Below are 15,165 nucleotides of genomic sequence, written 5' to 3' on the forward strand. Positions count from 1 at the left end.
CTTGTGCTCCAGACCCTTCACCAGCTTCGTTGCTCTTCTTTGGACACGCTCTAGCACCTCAGTCTTATCAATCTAAACCTGCATCTCTAGCGTAAATCTCGTGGTGGACGTTAAGCTGTGTTTGATGAAAGGTGGCAGTGGAATTGACCGCCCGTTTCTGGCAAAGCTTGTTCTGGAGGGGGATCTTGAGAGGAGGATGGCAGCTCAGCACAATAGGAAATGCGTAGGAACTTGGCACCAACAGAGGCACTATTTGTGCCTTTTAAAACTCTAAATCCCATGTATATAAAACCGGGAAGATGGTTTGGTGACTTCCTGTTTTGTTCTGTCGGCCGAAGTGTATTTTTAGGATAGGAGTATCAGAGCTGTGTCTGAAGCCATGTGGATTTACAGGAGTTTTCTGAGCGGGTTCTCGTATCCTTTCCGGATTTGGTGCTGTTCTCAGCCGTGGCATCCTTTCAGGGTCGTTTCTCTGCCCAGCAGCAGCAGAGCTACCTACAAGATCTGCAGGCGGCCCTGCCTGCTCTCTCGCTGCAGCACTGTTCATTAGGTAGTCCAGAAAACGAATTTTTGCCTTCTAATTATTCTTAAAACAGATGTCTGTATGATAACGCAGCTATCCAGCTCAGAGTCAGGAACAGCTTTAAAGGTTTCCAAGTAACTTGCTCTTCTTCAGTAACTTTTCTTGTCATGAGTTATGGCCAATTTTTCCCTGTCCTTAAAAGCAGCTCAGCCTCACTTGGTTATAACCAACTCTTGTCCAGGTAGAAGCGATGAATAGTTTGATAGCTTCAGAACCGCTTCAAATCAATATTCACGCGCCAGATTTTTGAAAGCTTCAGAATGAAACGTGAAACAAATACAAAAGTTGTGTGAAAATGAGGCAGAACAAAATGTGGAAAACGCGCACGTCTGAGTGACTGAACAAGCTCCATTTTGTTCTCCTGTGCTTACTTGAAGGAGAATCCTCACGCTACGCCTGGCGTTTGCACTGTTTATGCGGCGTTCCAGTGCCACAGAATAGTCGGGCGGGTTCCTCTGCATCCCATGATTAAAGCCGAGCGCAGAAAGCTGCAGCGAAAGGTGGGTGTCCAGGAACACAGCGTCAGCATGGCGCTTGCTGGGGACATGATGTGTCCGTGTTCCTCAAGGCAGCACGTAAAGGAACTGTCGGATCCCTGTGGGGAAACTTAGTGTTTCTCAAAATACCGATGCTGAGGTCTTTTTGCTGGGTGCATTGTTGCAGCTGATGCTGCAAACATAATTGCAGATGGCCTACTAAGGAGAATAACGTTTTTCCAATTAGTATTTCTGGCCTTTAAAAAGGCTGTTAACTAGAGATCTGGGCAGCGTAACAGCAGTAATTTTGACTGCACCCCCTGCTACCTGTGCTTTTAAAGCTGGGCTGCTATTTACTTTTTAAATTGGTTTTTTTTTTTTCCTTAGCTTCTGAAAGAAAGTTGCATACAAAGAATGTGATAAATGCAGGATGCGTAAAGTTCTGTCGAATATGCTAGGTAAATGCACTGGAAAATAGAAATTCCTCAGGCTGTCTGTAGTCACTGCTGGAGGTAACAAAAGAGATAAAAGTATTCAGCCGAGTGCGTGGTAGTTTTTTGAACACACAAATAGCTCTTTAAGGGGTAAAATCCATTTCCACTTTCTGTAGTATAGATGTGTGTGATGCATTGTGGAAAAGGCCCAGAGGATTTCTCTCATGACATTTACTGTCAGTCTCTACCTAGTTAGGTGCTGTAAAACCAGTTGCACCCAAAAAATTCAGGCTATAGAAGAATAAGTAAGATAAAGAGGGAGTGTAGCAATTTATAGAACCCCACCATTGAGATGCTTGACTTCGTAATGATGGAGTGCTTTGTCACTGTACCCGATTCGGTGTTCAGGCAGTAACTGACCAGAACTGATCCAAGTCAAGTATTTCCCCCTTGGGCCAAAAAGATTTTGAAACACGCCCTCCACCAACTCAACAATAATAAAACGTAGAAAGAAACCTCTTGTAACATCGGTCACATCTGTTTGTTCTGAGTGGGTCAGTCTGTTCCAAAATACTTCTGTCTAAAGTGCGTTGGTGCAACAGGATGAACATCTCTAGTTAAAATTGTGATCTCTGGGAATTCCTGGATGATGGATTTGGCAGCTTTTGAGAGAGGGCAAAGGCCTCAGCTTACCATGAGGTGTGGAGAAGAGGCTTAGCAGGATAATGACACTTGGTTGTACACCGTGTTCTACAAGAACTTTGACAGCCTCAATGACAGTATTACCAGTACCTAAAAGGGGAAAAATGTGAGATTATTTTTTTTCTTCCCCTGCTTGAAGAACTTGTCCTAGGCCATCCAAGAATATCCGTGTTAACGTTGGTGTGGGACTGAATGGTGATACTGGCCTTTCCCACTGGAAAACTATCACCTCTGCATGTATTCGTTGTAGAAAACCTTGGCTTCCTGATGAAGGAACTTCATCTCTACTCTGAAACAGCCACCTCTGCCATGTTTTAAGCACTGAAGTCGGTGGATTTTATTAAAGCCCCGAGGCAAGAAAGCTCATCTAAAATAGTAAAATGGCAATTAAGAGTTCCATGTGTAGAACCAGAATTAAATGTTAGACTGGAAAAGTTACTTCATCCTGACAAACTCCTTACCACGCTTACCAGATTTTTTTTTTTTAGTAGTATTAACTGTATTTAATTTTAAAATAATTTACTTCTAGGATTGTAACATTAATCCATAAATGTCTTTTAATAGCATGAGAAAAATACTGTTTGAGGCTCTTCTCATGGCAAAATTTAAAAAAATTAATTTATATCAAGTCTTAATGCTTCAGCCTTTCTCACAAATGCAGGCATGCCCAAATGATTTGCTCTGCATTCACGCTGGTGCAGGCTGACTGATATATATTCTGACATAGCCTGATAAATTCCCTACCGTGTCACCCAAACCAAGCAAAAAAACTAATCAAGGCCCCTGAAATTTGGAAATTTTCCTTCAGATTCAGCACACTCACTGTTCAGATGAGTCTACCTGTACATAAGGATGAAAGACACTTACTTAGTATTGGGTACATGAGAAGAACTTTTCTCCTGTAAATGTCGGGTGGAAACTTAGCGTAGTACACTTTCGCTCTTTGAGTCTCCTCGTCGCTCTGTATCAGGATTTTTCCTATGCGGATTGATCTGCAGCAGTCTCGTAAACCTTGTTCCATTGCCTCTCCTCAAAATGAGCAGCAAAAAAACCCAACAACAAATCGTTGCACGCTCAGAAATGGCACAATTGCAAGATGCTACAATTAAATAGACAGTCCCAATACTGTATTGGTGAAGAGTTCTAAAAAGGAGGGGTTTTTCCCCAGTTCTGAGTGTTAAAACCACTTGAAGCTATTTCCCTTTTTTCTCTGTTGAGAGAGCAAAGGTGTCTCCTTGGTGTTACTAGCTCCTGGGCATTAGCGTTCCCACACACCAGTGCTACGCTCTCAAAGGCGAGAGCTGGAAACGTCAAAACAAACATTTGGGGTTTGGAGAACATCTTTGGGCTCTGCCCAGAGACACCACAGTGCAAAATGCAGTGCAGGAAGCTGCAGGGCCACTGGATTTTACATCACGGATACAAAGGCTTCTGCAGCATTGGGCAAAATGACGGTGACTCTGCCACAGCTGAGTGTGGCTTATTTGGAGAGCCGTCTCTGAGCAGAAGCGGTTAGCGGCAAACACGGACGGAGAGTTGGCCTGGCCTCTCATGGTTAACAGTTGCTAGAGAAGAGGCCAGATGAAATCTGTTGCAGCTATTTGGCTCCTAAAAAGTTAATGAAACATATTGCTTGACATTCTGTGATCAAGGATGCCTAAGAAAGAATAACAACTGGCAGGTTTGGGTAAAACTTTGCTGTAGGGAAGTGTTGTTGCACATTTTTGAAAGGAAGTTGCTTACAAGTTTCCCAAATGTTTAATTCGTGCTCATTCAACAACCAGAAACTGCCTACCACTTCTCATGATGCTGACTCCGCAGTTTCCCTTTTCAAATCTGACGCCTTCATACTTGTGTCCTGTGGGAGTGGTCACGAACAAGCACAGGCCTGCCTGCAAAAAAAATGGTAGGGATATTGCATTTTGCAATACAGCAGGGCCCTACAAAAGACTCAGTTAAAGGCTGAGCCCATCTCAGGATGGGGGGAAATTATGGCCTTCACTGGGGCAAACGTGGTGTGTCTCTGTCATGCTGACAGCAATGCCAAGCAAAACGATGTAGAGTAATGTAGGTAAGAGGCCTCGCTAATAAATCCTTTCAAGAAGAGACTGTAACATTATGAAGAGTAGGCTTTGTCAACCAGATGCTTACCTTAATGTCATGGTTTAAAGTAGTAGTGCTGATAGAATAAACCTTCAGTTAGTAAGACATCTGATCTTGTCTTTCACGATATTTTGATTGAGAAAGAGGAACGATGTAAGTCAGTGTGACAAATATTAATTGGACTGAAACCCAACTGATAGGTCTCCAAATAATTGTAAGCAGAAGCATCACTGAACAAGGCACAGCTCCCTTCCTGTCGGTTCTTGACCCTGCACCGCTTAATGTGTGATCAGTGACCTACAAGAAAATATAAAATCATTACTGGTGATCTGCAGGTGCACAGAAGTTAGGGGCAGGTCGCTGATACCAAACCTAATCTGGATCACTTAATGAGCTGAGCTTAAGTAAACAACATGTTTTTCAGTGCCACCAGATGTAAAGTCGTCAGCCTAAGAATAGAGCGGCAGCTGGACTACAGGGCGGGTGACAAAGTCATAGAAAACAGTGATTCAGAAGAGGAATAATCAGCTGAACATGAGCTCCTAATGAGATGCTCTGCCAAGAGGAGCTAATGCTTCCATGGAACCAAAAAGGCAGACACCAAGGAAGGCAAGGGAAGTTTTATTACCTCTGTTGTGGGCTCCAGGAAGACTTCCCCGAGGGCTGGAAAACACACCTTCATGAGAAAACACCCAAGGACCACAGTTTAGCAAGAAATAAAAGGTTAAGGGACATTTAAAATGCTGTCTCTAGGAAGGCACATGGCAGATTTTTTAATACTAAAGGGTTCTTTATCTGGCAAAGTGCTGTTTGGTAGCTGGATATCAAAATAGGCTGCTGTGCATTTTTAGCAGTGAGGAAAGTTGTCCACTGAAACAGCCCAGCCACAATTTGCCTGAAATTGTGGCAGAATGCCTGTCACTGAAGAATCACTGGAAATACTTAATGAGATTTTTTTTTTTTTTCCAAAGGAAACACTCTAGTTTGAACAAGAATTAATTCAGAGGAATCTGGCAGCCTTCATTAGGCTGGAATTGGGAGCAGGTTATTAGAACAGCTCCTGCTAGATTTCTTCTGAATAAATACAGAAACACTATGACTGCAGGCAGGGGCGAAGGGAAGAGGCGAAGCAGGCAGGCACAGGCAGCCTTAGCTGCAATACATGTGTGCTCCCAGTTAGGTGAAAAGGCCATTTTGAGTCATCTCTCCTCCTTTTTCAGGTTTAGGCCTTATCCATAAAGGGCTACAGCTTTCCAACACTATTTTTGCCTGCATAACATTACCAGTGTGAGCCGTAGCTGCCCTGAGCAGCACAAGCCACAGCATTTGCAAAAGACAGCTACCAAAACGTGCCTCTGTTTTATTGCTGTGGCTTTTGCTTTAACTCTATGCTTAAGAGCAGTATTCGTCACTGGGAAACTTAAACGTGTTACCAGGCGAGAGTACTACCAAATAATGTCAGCTTTATTGCTGTCCCTTGGAATTTTGAGAGTATTGGGTGCCTGCTGGGTTTTAGTTATTGTTTAGGGGAAGCAAGGTCCCTGGGCAGGCTTTATGTTTTCATTCATTTGTGTTGAGAAACCAGAATAGAGGGTTTTTTAAGTGTCAAAGTCCTTAAGAGAAAAATGGGGGAAAGAGAAAGTGGGAAACACAGGATGTGGTTGGAGGGAAGAGAGAGACCTTTCAAAGACGTGTTCTTACTCAGTGTTGATTGTTACCCTCTTATTTACCTCCAAAATACAGTTTTGATGATCACTCCCCAATCCTTATCTTCGGGCATGATTTCTAACATCTCACGTGCAGCTTAAGCATGTGTCAGTGACTGTGGGTACTGCTGTACGGTTAATGACAGGGCCAGTGCGGGAACCTGGAGTGGGTTTCTGCCTCTTCTTTTTTGCAGCTGTTTCAACAGCAAATGCTAATTCCTCTCGCAATGTTTTGCTCTTTCTGGGAATTTAAAAATAACTTGCCTAATGAAGCAGTGCTGAGCAGCTCATATGTCCAGACAGATAGGAGTGAAATGCTTCAGTTCAGAAAGCAAAGTCGTCCGTGGTGGCAGTGCCTTTGAACAAGTCCCCCAAGGCCCTTTTCCAAATAATCCCAGGACTGGCTGAAATTAATGCAGGAAGAAATTCAGAGAAAGGGGGGAGAATCACGTCAAAGGGCCTGGGACTTGGGAAGACATCTCTGGGTGAGCTGTAATCGGTCCCATCCTATGACATCCCTTTAGCAGTGCCGTTTAATTACTCCATTACGGGCAGGGTTTGATGTATGTGTTCTATAGCAGGGACATCCAGAACATGAAAGAAAAATGTGGCACTTACTGAATGCTTTACAAAGATCAATGAAGCTCCTTGTCCCTTGTTAGAGCAACGAGAAGCTGAGCACAGAGTGACAAAACTGCCTGTCCAAGGACAGCCACCAAAACACAAGCAGAGACACTTCCAGGCCATGGCAGTTTTCAGTTTCTCCCTCAAAACCACCTTGCTTTGTTACTCATCTTTGGTTTTCTATCCTCTGTACCCGGAGATCATCATCCCCATTTAAGTTTAACCTGCAATGAGCCCATCTGCCTCAATAGGACAGGACATGTGAGAACCGCGAAGGGTGAACATCTGTGTATTTCCAAGAGTAGCTGCAAGAGTGATTACAAAAACAAGCTGGGCATGATATGCTGGGAAGCAAAATTGCTATGGAAAGGCAGGCAATGGGTCCAGGGAGATACTAGGCTTCTTACTTTGGGCCAAGACTGGAGTCAGAAACCCTTCCCCTGCCCACTTCTAGCCTTCTTAGCTTCTTGGATTGATTTGCAACATTATTGTTTTCTTGTTCTTTAGAATTAAATCATTTACGGTGCAAGTCCTTGAGGTTTTCAGACTCACTTCTGTGGGTGCCGTAATGCTTATCAGAGAGTAAATGTTACTCTTTCTAATATATCAATGATAAAATCCTTTTTTTCCCCAGCTAGATGAATGACTATTACATTCTTCAAATCAATTCTCATTTTTCTTTAATTGCTTCTGATGCCCTTGGCACTCTTGAGTGACGGGGTCTGCACTCCAACTTCGGAGGCTGCCGGGGTAACTCAGCAATCTCTTCACCTGCACAAGAGGAGATTATTGATCCTAAAAGGCTGGTGGCTTTATCTGGGGCAGAGAGGATGAGGAAAGCATCTGTCAGAAGAATTTGCCACGCAGACACTCATGCTACTACCTATGTTAACCCTACAAAGAATATAAGATCTATATCATATGAAGCATGTCCATATGTTTTTATTGAATTGTCCTTAGGAAATGCCAGTTCTAGAGTGCAGGTCATCATTCCATTGAATCTTGCATCAAATATGCTGTACTGTAAAAGGATTAAATGAAGCCAAACCAGAAGGATCATGTGTTACTTCAGCTCTGTGCTTGTGTCAGGGAAATGGAGGACTGCCACTACTGGGATGCAACTACTAAAAACCAGGAGCTTCTTGCCCTCTGTACAGAATAATGAATTTCATCACCATCCTTCATCCTTCAACCAAGAACATGGCCTGTGTGATGTCCAGAACAGTCCAGGCAACAGCACATTTCCTTTTTTGTACTGAAATCTTAACCTGGTTCATAACCATAGCCCTAAAGTTAACCTAGTGATCACTCCTTGCTCAACAACACAGCAGCTGTTCTCCATAACCAACATGAGCCTCCATCACAGCATGTTTCCTGTAGGTTAGCAGACTTTACACACTTGGCAATAATTAAGAGATTTCTACCTTTCTGTTCTCAAATCCTGACCCTAACTTCAAGCAACCTTGACCAAAGCTGTACAGTGACCATCTCGCTTGCACCAGGAGCTCCCTGAACTCCCTGGGCCTTTCAGATTCAATAATAAAACTTATTCTTCAACTCTTGATTTCAATAATCCTGGCATCATCACCCCAACTGAGGGTGGAATTTTCCACCCTCCAAGACAGGAACTCTCCTCCGCTCTACCCCCAAAACCGCCTGAGGGTGTTAAGCCCGTTCATAGAGAGGGTCTGTAATAGTGCAACCCATCCCCATTGCATCAGGGCGCATTGTGGAGGGGTCGCGCCAAGCACCCACCTTCAAACAGAGCCGGGGCCAAATCCAGCGTGCGCCTCAAGGGCAGGACCCACCTTGTAGCCAGGGGCAGATCATGTCCTTGAGGGACTCGGGGCGATGCTAAATCTCTGACGCAGCTCCGGGCGCCGTCGGGCAGCCTCCTCTCACTGAACACCACGCCAGGGGCTCGTTTCAAAAAGAAAGATCTTAAATAGTCTCCATAGCCAATGACAGCATTTTGCAGCATTATCCGATGGGAGATGAAGGAGGGATAAACTCCTTAAAAATAATCCTCATGGTGCTAAATAATGTGATTAAGCAGGCTGCCTAATTCTCCTCCTCGGTATTAAACTGTCCTGTTTATCACTGGTTTCAGCTCTGCCCCCCTCACTGCCCTGTCCTGTGCACCCTCCTCTGCTGCAGCACGGGGCTGGCTTGACATACCACCGCTTTAGCAGCTGCCTGCCATAAAAATGTGCCCTTATCTCTCACTCTGCAGTTTATGCTCAGTCTCTTTATTTTCCTTCATGTAATCATCAGTCATTTCTGTGTTTCGTCGTGATAAATACCAGACTGTTGAATCTCTGGGGCTGCCAAGAAATGCATCTCAGCGTAGCACAAATAGAGCTGCTATTTTTTTTTTATTATTATTATTCCTTCCTTTAGTTTAACATTTATTCCTGCTATTGTTGTCCTTAGAAGTATAAATAGGGCTGCATCTTGCTAGCAAGTTGCTCCAAATGCATTAGATGAAAGAACAAATAACACGAAGGCTATGAAGACTAAATATATTATATTGAGATAGTCAAGCAAAGGATGTGATAATGTGCTATTCATTATACAGGTGCACCAGTGCTTACTACAGGATAAAATTAGATTGACTGATCTGTAGGTCATGTACCTTATACAGCTCAAAACTGGCAGAGATTTTCTTCTGGTAGTGCATTGAAACAGGAGCATGTCAGTCACAGCCCTGCACTCCAAATAAAGGTTTCCATGATCACACTGTATTGCACAGTGTAAGGCACGAAAGATCCTGGTCATCACGACTTTGGTACTACATCTGAAGACATCTTTTCCATTTCCACTTTTTAAATGCCATAGGTTTCTCTTTCCTCTCCTCTCAAAGAAGAAGATAAATGATGCGCAACGTGCAAAAAGATAAGGAACACATGGCGCCTGATAGGTTGGTATGGCAAGCATTGCCCAGGTTATTCGCTCTAGATCGTCATCTGAAGGTACATTCAGTGATGCTGAGTGGCTCTCTGAAGTGGTGATACTTTGATAGGCAAAACCAACTCGCACAAATGATGGCTGTTTGCTGCTGCAGTAGCTCGTGCTGCATTTCAGACAGCAGGACAGGCGGAGCACTTGGTGTGGCTCTTTCCTATTTTCCTTGATACCCACATCCCCACTTTGCCAGCTTACAGCCACCGTTCTTGAGACACTTCTGCCACACAGCCTAGCTATAAAATGTCTTGCCCTCCAGAGAACACATCCCTTAAGTACTTTTCTCTTTGCAAGTGGATTTGCTGTCTGAAGCTGCCTTTATAGCCACCCACCCCTGTCGTTATTTCCATTAAAAGGCTGGAAGCCTAATCTTGCGTAATCATGCAGTCTAGAAGATCTCTAAATAAATTCTGATGGTAAAGAAAAAAAGATGCAGGTATAGACAAGAAGAGGTAGAAGTGTCTCTTATGCTTCATGTGGGAAACGAAGAGGTGCAACATGCAAAATTCCCCAGAAAGTCACTTGTGTTTGTTTAAGTCCTTCTGTCCTCCAGAGACAGGGATCAATAAGAGCTTGCAATGTCATTTTGGCTGCCTGGGTTATCTCCCTGGGCGGCTCACCTGCAGGAGAGGCTCTTGAATGGCTGCCCTCTAGGTGTATGTGCTGGCTGCTCTCTCTCCAGATGACAATTGCTTCCCCTTCTGCATTTTAAGATGGCTCAACATATAAACTTCAAAAAAAAATCCGGTCAGGGCTTGTGATACCTTGTGGTATCACACAAACAGACAAAAAGACTTCGATTTTAGCACTGTTCTGCTTTTAGCAGCCCAAGGGCAGACCTAAGAGTGCCACTTGGTAGCTCAGACTTTGCCTTTCCAAGGCAGCCCGCAGCATTGGCAAAAGCTGAAGCTGGTACTCGGCGGAGGCGAAGGCAAAGCACCAACAAAGAGCTGGATTTAGCCTTCTCTTGCAAACACGCGGGGTTCCCCTCAGGAATACCATTACAGCCTAGAGGAGCAGAAGCTTCCTCTTTCCCACCAGTATTTATGAGATTAGTTCTTACCCAGTGTCTGATCTCCCATTCTTGAGCCATATCCAAGTGTCGCGTTCAGCCGCTGCGCTGAACGTTGCTGCAGCTAATTATGGTCACTGCAGCTAATTATGGGCTGACCATGAAACCCTGCCATCCCGTCCCAGCAGGACCAGTTGGCCAGAGCACACCACCATCATTTCTGTGAGGCAGCACGCAAAGCTGTGGCAGGCTGTGCTCTCCATCTCGGGTACCTTCGCACAGCCAGAGCCGTCTTTTCCTCTGTCCATAAGCAGCAGCTATGGGTAACATACATCTTCTCTGCTTGTTGGCTGCTGCCAGCAAAAAGACATCGCTGTTGCTATATGAGGATTCCATATGGCACAAAAACCCCTCCATGTCCTTAAATACAGAGGTGGATACAGAGCAGATTAGAGAGGCTTAAGAGAGCAGCATTACAGCGTCGTGGGCACGGGGCCTCTCATACAGCGCCCAGTGGGATGCCTCTAGAGTAGGAGTGAAACAAGATAAAGTAGAAAAGACATTTGAAGGGATGCTGCAGAACAAACATATTTTGCGTGGCTCGGATTAGTCGCTCCGAACATCCAGGAGCCCAACTAGAAGATACGAGAGGAGGCTGGAAGTGCACAGGGACTGGGCAAGAGGATGAGCCAAGACGGGAGCCAATGCGGGGAGGCGTGGGGAGCCCTGGGGTGCATGGATTGTGGGCAGGAATGGATGGGACTGATATCCTGGTCCTCCCACAGCCCTGAAAAACAAAAATTCACCACTACTGACAAGAAGGGCAAGCGGAAAAGGTGAGCTCATACGGCAAGGAATGAAGCAAAGGTGGGAAGTGATGAAAACCTTGAGGTAGTGAGAGGCAGGTGGAGATGAAGATCAAAAAGGAGGAGGGCAACGGTTGGCTCAAGGCAATTTCTGAATTTTGGGGTCAGTCAGCAGAGGGATCACTTTTTTCAGACACAGAGAAGGGCCGGTGTGGCACCGTGAGGGATCTGGGCTCTTTATCCTCCCCACAAGATAGCTCCCCCAGCACAGTAAGGCCATCAGTGCCAGCACAAAGCACACAGCTGTTGTTTGTACCACCACGTCCGCAAGCTCAGCAAAATAAAGAGATAAGCAGTGCAGCCAACAAACTCTGTGACCTGCACAGAAGCTTGCCACTTAATAACTACTGTAGCTATAGCATGCTTAATACAAAACTGCCGTTGTCTCATGCCCCACGTTGGGTGCCAAAACGGACTGTGCTGGGTTGACCTTGGCTGGAGGCCGGATGCCCACCAACCCGCTCTATCACTCCCCTCCTCAACAGGACGGGGGGGGGGCAGGGAGAAAATAAGATGGAAAAAACGTTGTGGGTCAAAATAAAGGCAGTTTGATAAAGCACAAGCAAAGGCCACGTGCGGAAGCAAAGGAAAACAAAAGGTTTATTCTCTACTTCCCATCAGCAGGCGATGTCCAGCCACTTCCCGGGAAGCAGGGTTTGATAAGCGTAGCAGGGTTTGTATGACAACAAATGTCATAATAACAAATGCCACCCCCCGCCCTTTCTCTTAGCTTTTATTGCTGAGCCGACGCCATATGGTATGGAATAGCCCTTTGGTCAGCTTGGGTCAGCTGTCCTGGCCAAGACCTTGCCCACCCCCAGCCTACTGGTCAGGCGGGAATGCTGGCGAGACACACTCCATGCTGTGGAGAGATGCTCAGCAGCAGCCGAAACACCGGTGCATTATCAACGCCCTTCTAGCTACCGATACGCAGCACAGCGCTACGAGGGATGCTAGGGGAAAATTAACTCCGTCTCAGCCAGAGCCAATACTCATATGTTGTTCCTTTTCTCTTGGAAGAAACCAGAAGGGTGCTTTGCAGAGACAGAAGTCCAGGTAGAAGGGGGAGAGTGCTCGAGAAATAAGTTTTTAGGAGGTAAGAAAGTGGTGAGAATTTGGGATGGGGGGGAGTTCAATGAAATGGGAAAAAATGGAAATTTTGCATCTTGAGAGATAATGAAACCAGAAAAGAAGAGGAAGAATCTGACCATCCCCATTACTTCTTTACATCCAGGACCCGGCACCACATGGATGTAACAACTCCTACTGTTTTGGGAGACGTGGTGAGGAGTACCACCAAACACTGATAAATGACCTTTCTCGGATTGCTAGGATTTGAGCTCATTCCTTTTTCTTAATTTCCTCCAACCCTTCAGAGTCTCAGCTCCTTCTCTCGCATTTGCATGTGTTTATCTCTTCCAAACACTTGTAGACAGCTACCACGTCTTCCCTCGCATCGCTGACTATGTAACCTTAACTAGGGACAGTAAACGACAAAAAAACCCCGAGCAAACAAAAAGGCAAAGAAACGACAAGGGCGTTTTGCTGCCTTTTGCAGTAAAGCACAGTGACTCCTGTACTTTTGAGCGGTATCACTATTGTGTATTTAAATCATACACGCTTTCCAGGCATGCAAGAAAATAAACATCCTAACAAATCATTCAGATAAGGTTGCAGACCTGTATGTCTTCTGAGCGTGTGTTAGCTTGTGAGCTTCAGAGCATTGTAAGCTGTCAGCGGTGTAGGAAATGCAGGAGCAAAGTGTCAGTCCCACAGCGAGGTGGGCACCATCCATCTTCAAACGTCAGCGGCAGTCCTACCTCTGTCCCAGTACTGGGATGGAGAAAGCTCTCCAGTCACAGTGAATGCTACTGGAGAAACAGAAAAAACAGTCACTTGTTTGCATTAAATGTGTTGGAGCTTGGTATCTTTGGAATCCTTCCCCCCCACCCCCCCCCCGCCCCCAATTAGATGAAATTTATCACAGAGTTCAAAAGTTATGGAAATGGCCCAAAAGATAGGCTGGTGATGCAATTGCAGAAGCTCGCTTTCCTTAGGAAATCAGCTTAAACCCCCTAATGACTGGAGAAATGGCCTCACAGCCCATTATTTGGTGGCCATTTACATTCCAAGGTCCCGGTCTCCAATGAGAGAGAGAGGATGTCTGAATCTTTCCTTTCTCATGATTAAAGCTGATGAGCTGGAGACTCATTTTTAAGGTGCCCCTTCCTATTGATCTTTAATGCCACTTTAGAGGTTATAACTAATAACATTAGATTTTAATCAACTCAGATTTGGTCGTGGATGCTAGTTTCAGCTAGAGGAATAGAGTTAACTGCCTCTTGCCTTTTTCCTGTTTATATTTTAACTGCATTGTGCAAGAATAATGTGGCATCCTCATTCAGACAGAATCAGTAATTTACTTTATGTAGAAATCTTCAGCATGTAGTAATCTCACCCATATTCAGCCAGGCAGGTAAGCACATACTGAAGTCTACAATTAAAATCCTTAATTAAATCCTTAAATTAAGCACATACTTAAATGCTTTGCTAAAGAGGGATATAATCTCCAACATGCTTAAGATAAAGTGTTTAAGTGCTTTATCGAACCAGTGCTTTCGCTGCAACACAAAGTATATTTGCGAAGCAAAAGTTGCTATAGGTGTAATCCCACAAAAAACCAGCAATTTGATGGAGGAAGCCTGTGTGCGTTTATCAACATAAACCATGCGTCGCCCATTCTGACAGTTCGTACCTGGAATTTTATGATGTGTAAAAAACCATTTGGATGTGATGTTGCCAGGCCAGTGGAACACGATCAGCTGTGCGGGGACCACGGCAGCGTGAGCGGCAGCGTCCAGGGCTCGGCTGCGGGTTGGAGAAAGGACAGTCCCAACTTGGATGCCCAACTGGCTGGGGTTTGCATGGCTTGCCGGGCTGGGAGGGGTGGCAACTACATCCGAAATTTGGGGCAGGTTTGGTCTCCGTGTTGACTTTGGGGGAGTGTGAGGGTGGAGACAGAAAGAAGACCTCCTTTACTCCGCCAAGCCAGGACACTGCGGTGGGAAGGCGTATTTATGGGGCAGGAGCAGAGACAGGCTTTGGAGATGGCTTCAGGGCTGGGTCCTGGGTCTGAGAGGGGAGGCTTGGGCTTTCTGCCAGGGTTTCTGAATGGGATGAGCTGAAGAGTTTAACCGCTTTATCTGCAAAGGCTCACAGGGTGAGGGTCGATTTTGGTATGAAATGGCTCTTGTTTCAGGGCAGGGATCTGTCAGCTGGCTGCTGTCAAAGCTAAGTTAGGCTGGGTTTAAAGCTGAGCTTTAATAAGCTCAGAGTTGAGGATCTTTGGTTGATAACTGGGGCCAGGGTGAGACCTGATGCCCTGAGTGCACCTGGACCTCCTCCTCCTCCTCCCCACCAGAAAATCTGCCAATAACCCCTATGCCAGTAGCTTGGATATGCTCCAAGAGGAGTCCAAGGAGATCCGACATGTGGCCCGGGGCGACTGTCAGAGCTACGGCGGGGCATTAGCCGGGGAGGTCTGGCTCTTCTCCTGGCACCGCAGTGGCTAAGCAGCAGCTGAAAGCAGAAAGGGAAAGCAAAAGGAGGAAGAGCAGTGTTGTTTTTCAGAGAATAAGGAAAAAGGATCCCCCAAATCTCCTCAGCCTGACTGTCTTCGGTCCACAGGCGGGTCT

At 45.5% G+C, this 15,165-nt stretch overlaps 1 protein-coding gene across 1 annotated transcript; it reads right to left on the reverse strand.

Annotated features, from left to right (window-relative positions):
• Positions 1-2,048: 2,048 nt before the first annotated feature.
• Positions 2,049-14,961, reverse strand: LOC142594842 (uracil phosphoribosyltransferase homolog). Its single transcript, XM_075720774.1, has 5 exons — positions 14,863-14,961; positions 3,991-4,087; positions 3,063-3,224; positions 2,187-2,285; positions 2,049-2,155 (listed from the first exon to the last, which is right to left on the reverse strand). Exons 1-5 carry the CDS (start codon positions 14,959-14,961, stop codon positions 2,049-2,051), a joined length of 564 nt encoding a protein of 187 aa, XP_075576889.1.
• Between the last annotated feature and the right edge of the window lie 204 nt (positions 14,962-15,165).

The sequence above is a fragment of the Pelecanus crispus genome, chromosome 13 (genome assembly GCF_030463565.1).
Source record: "Pelecanus crispus isolate bPelCri1 chromosome 13, bPelCri1.pri, whole genome shotgun sequence".
Classification (NCBI taxonomy): Eukaryota; Metazoa; Chordata; class Aves; order Pelecaniformes; family Pelecanidae; genus Pelecanus; species Pelecanus crispus.

Excerpts from the sequence above, each read along its gene's own strand:
- LOC142594842 (XM_075720774.1), bottom strand. The coding sequence starts at position 14,961 with ATGTCGGATCTCCTTGGACTCCTCTTGGAGCATATCCAAGCTACTGGC. Across the intron at positions 3,225-3,990 it reads AGTCAGCATCATGAGAAGTG|GAGAGGCAATGGAACAAGGT; the intron begins GTAGGCAGTTTC and ends GCTCATTTTGAG. Across the intron at positions 2,286-3,062 it reads TCTCATGTACCCAATACTAA|GTACTGGTAATACTGTCATT; the intron begins GTAAGTGTCTTT and ends TTCCCCTTTTAG.